This window comes from Panulirus ornatus, chromosome 19 (genome assembly GCF_036320965.1).
Source record: "Panulirus ornatus isolate Po-2019 chromosome 19, ASM3632096v1, whole genome shotgun sequence".
NCBI classification, from domain to species: domain Eukaryota; kingdom Metazoa; phylum Arthropoda; class Malacostraca; order Decapoda; family Palinuridae; genus Panulirus; species Panulirus ornatus.
In genome coordinates this window covers 18,968,977-18,972,611 of record NC_092242.1, presented here as the reverse complement: position 1 = coordinate 18,972,611, position 3,635 = coordinate 18,968,977, and the positions used below count along the sequence as shown (strand labels likewise).

The 3,635-nt window shown below is 40.8% G+C and overlaps 1 protein-coding gene across 1 annotated transcript in view; it reads right to left on the bottom strand.

The window, feature by feature from the left end:
- Nucleotides 1-1,360: 1,360 nt before the first annotated feature.
- Nucleotides 1,361-3,635, bottom strand: part of LOC139755269 (proton-coupled folate transporter-like) — a 10,473-nt gene continuing 8,198 nt past the window's right edge. The window contains 1 exon segment of the mRNA XM_071673388.1: nt 1,361-1,848. Within this exon segment, the coding sequence (XP_071529489.1) occupies nt 1,564-1,848 (285 nt within the window). The 3' untranslated portion in view covers nt 1,361-1,563.

The following is a 3,635-nucleotide window of genomic DNA, read 5'->3' as shown; positions in this document are numbered from 1 at the left end:
TTATTAGGTACAGTAGGGTTGAGGGTCAATTCAATTGGGAGGTGAGTTTGAATGGAGAAAAACTGGAGGAAGTGAAGTGTTTTAGATATCTGGGAGTGGATCTGGCAGCGGATGGAACCATGGAAGCGGAAGTGGATCATAGGGTGGGGGAGGGGGCGAAAATTCTGGGAGCCTTGAAGAATGTGTGGAAGTCGAGAACATTATCTCGGAAAGCAAAAATGGGTATGTTTGAAGGAATAGTGGTTCCAACAATGTTGTATGGTTGCGAGGCGTGGGCTATGGATAGAGTTGTGGGGAGGAGGGTGGATGTGCTAGAAATGAGATGTTTTAGGACTATGTGTGGTGTGAGGCGGTTTGATTGAGTAAGTAATGTAAGGGTAAGCGAGATGTGTGGAAATAAAAAAAGCGTGGTCGAGAGAGCAGAAGAGGGTGTTTTGAAATGGTTTGGGCACATGGAGAGAATGAGTGAGGAAAGATTGACCAAGAGGATATATGTGTCGGAGGTGGAGGGAATGAGGAGAAGTGGGAGACCAAATTGGAGGTGGAAAGATGGAGTGAAAAAGATTTTGAGTGATCGGGGCCTGAACATGCAGGAGGGTGAAAGGAGGGCAAGGAATAGAGTGAATTGGAGCGATGTGGTATACCGGGGTTGACATGCTGTCAGTGGATTGAATCAGGGCATGTGAAGCGTCTGGGGTAAGCCATGGAAAGCTGTGTAGGTATGTATATTTGCGTGTGTGGACGTATGTATATACATGTGTATGGGGGGGGGGGGTGGGGCCATTTCTTTCGTCTGTTTCCTTGCGCTACCTCGCAAACGCGGGAGACAGCGACAAAGTATAATAAAAAAAAAAAAAATATAATAATATATATATATATATATATATATATATATATATATATATATATATATATATATATATATATATGTATATATATATATATATATACATCTTTCATACTATTCGCCATTTCCCGCGTTAGCGAGGTAGCGTTAAGAACAGAGCACTGGGCCTCTGAGGGAATATCCTCACCTGGCCCCCTTTTCTGTTCCTTCTCTTGGAAAGTTAAAAAAAAAAAACTAGAGGGGAGGATTTACAGCCCCCCGCTCCCTCCCCTTTTAGTCGCCTTCTACGACAAGCAGGGGATACGTGGGAAGTATTCTTTCTCCCCTATCCCCAGGGATAATATATATATATATATATATATATATATATATATATATATATATATATATATATATATATATATATATATATATATATATATATATATATATATATATATATATATATATATATATGGTGGAGTCGAGAGATATTTAAGGTTAAACACAAGGTACGTGATATGGCAAAGGTCATTCATCTCTTTGCCATTTTATTCTAATAATTCGATCCTAAGTTTCACAGCACAAGGTCTTTATATATATATATATATATATATATATATATATATATATATATATATATATATATATATATATATATATATATATAATTCACTCACAGAGTCCATATATCGCCGTCATTCCAAGTGGTTATGAGCTACGTGGTCGCTATACGGTCAGACGGACTGAGCTGCTTCCTTGTCGTCCCGTTTCCCTCTTGATTTTTCCCCAGGAGGGACCATGACGTCATTTCCATCGCTATCAAGAGACAGACGAATTCCCAGGAAGCCCGAGAAGACGAGGAAGCCGAAGTAAGCGCCCACCAGGTGTTCGTACGACGGGTAAAAGTCGATGGTGGCGCTGTAGATAGCGGCGTAGATGGCGCCGTCGACCACCGACCAGAACACCTCCAGGATGGCCAGCAGCGAGAAGATGCGGCCCACCTCGTCCTCCTGACACAGCTGAGGGAGACGGAGGAGAGTGGACAGTCAGGCACACACTCAGGAACACGAGGAGTGAGCAGCAAGAATGAATAAAAGTCGGGAGGGAGTTAGGGAGAGACTGAATGAGTAGAAACGGGAAATGAGGTTATGTTTGGACGAGACGCACGCAGGGGCTACACAGAGGTGATGACTGGAGGGGAGCTCGAGGTGGGGGGGACAGGCAACACAAGGCCCATAGGGAACGTTGGTCTGTGTCTGACTTGTCTGTTTATGATTTACTTTAGTGTTATTTCTGATCTAGGAGGATGATGGGAGTATATTGAAGTATGCAAGATGTCTACTTCCCTCCCACTCACTCCTGCAACAACAGAAGAACGGACAACAGGAAGACACGCAACAGGAGGACAGACAACAGGAGGACAGACAACAGGAAGACAGACAACAGGAGGACAGGCAACAGGAAGACAGACAACAGGAGGACAGACAACAGGAGGACAGACAACAGGAAGACAGACAACAGGAGGATAGAACTTGGTTTAGTGCATTTTTTTGGAAACAATTTCTAGTGTATGTAGTAACAAGATACTGTTATCAACTTGTGCCATGTTCAGCTCAACTATCTGATAAAAATGATTTTACCACGTCAGTTCGTTTCATCTTTTAGCTCCGAGTTTTATTCTAATTAAGGCAGAAGCTGTGTTTTCTTGCATCATATATTGTTAGACACATGATTGCAACAGCTGTAATGTTTTGTAATTTAGCAAGACGAGGCAACACCTGAAAATGGGATGAGGTCAGTACGAACCAACTGCCTAATTACCAAACTACTCATCTTAGTAACACGGAATCACGTTCAAGACAATGACAACCCAGCGTCAGCAGGGAGCTTCTCTGTGCTGGCCAGTAGCAGCTCATCCAACATCCATGTGTTAATACTGGTGTCCCTCCTCGCCTACCAGGAACAAAACCCACTATAAGTAACAATGAGGCCACAACAGAGTCATTGTGTTTATAGATGTGTTTTATCAGGTTTAGAACCGTCTAGCTGATCTTAAATGTGTTTTCACGTTACGACATGTGATTATGAACTGTAGAATTTTAATTCTGACTTGGAAATATTGCCTGTATTAAATGGCTATAGATCAAGTTTTAATTCATGATAGATAAGGAAGGATTGTTAGATATTGTTATTTTCTTTGTATTCTATCTTGATTATTCATTTCATGTTAGGATTTCATGATGTAGTATCTTTTCCAAGGAATGTTATAAGACTAGTATATAATTTGAACAGAAACTCATCATGCACATATTACGTGTTCATCATCCTTCCTTTATTGTCACTAAAACGTAAGCTAAGAAGACCAAAGATGTTCATCCAAGACCTGGTGATTACTTATCACGACTACGTTTGCCAAGCAACAGATCCATTGCTGATCATACACACACACACACACACACACACACACATATATATTTCTTTCTTTTTCTTTCATACTATTCGCCATTTCCCGCATCAGCGAGGTAGCGTTAAGAACAGAGGACTGGGCCTTTCAGGGATTATCCTCACTTGGCCCCCTTCTCTGTTCCTTCTTTTGGAAAATTAAAAAAAAAAAAAAAAAAAAAAAAAAAAAAAAAATGAGAGGGGAGGATTTCCAGCCACCCGCTCCCTTCCCTTTTAGTCGCCTTCTACGACACGCAGGGAATACGTGGGAAGTATTCTTTCTCCCCTATCCCCAGGGATAACATATATATACATATATATATTTCTATATATATATATATATATATATATATATATATATATT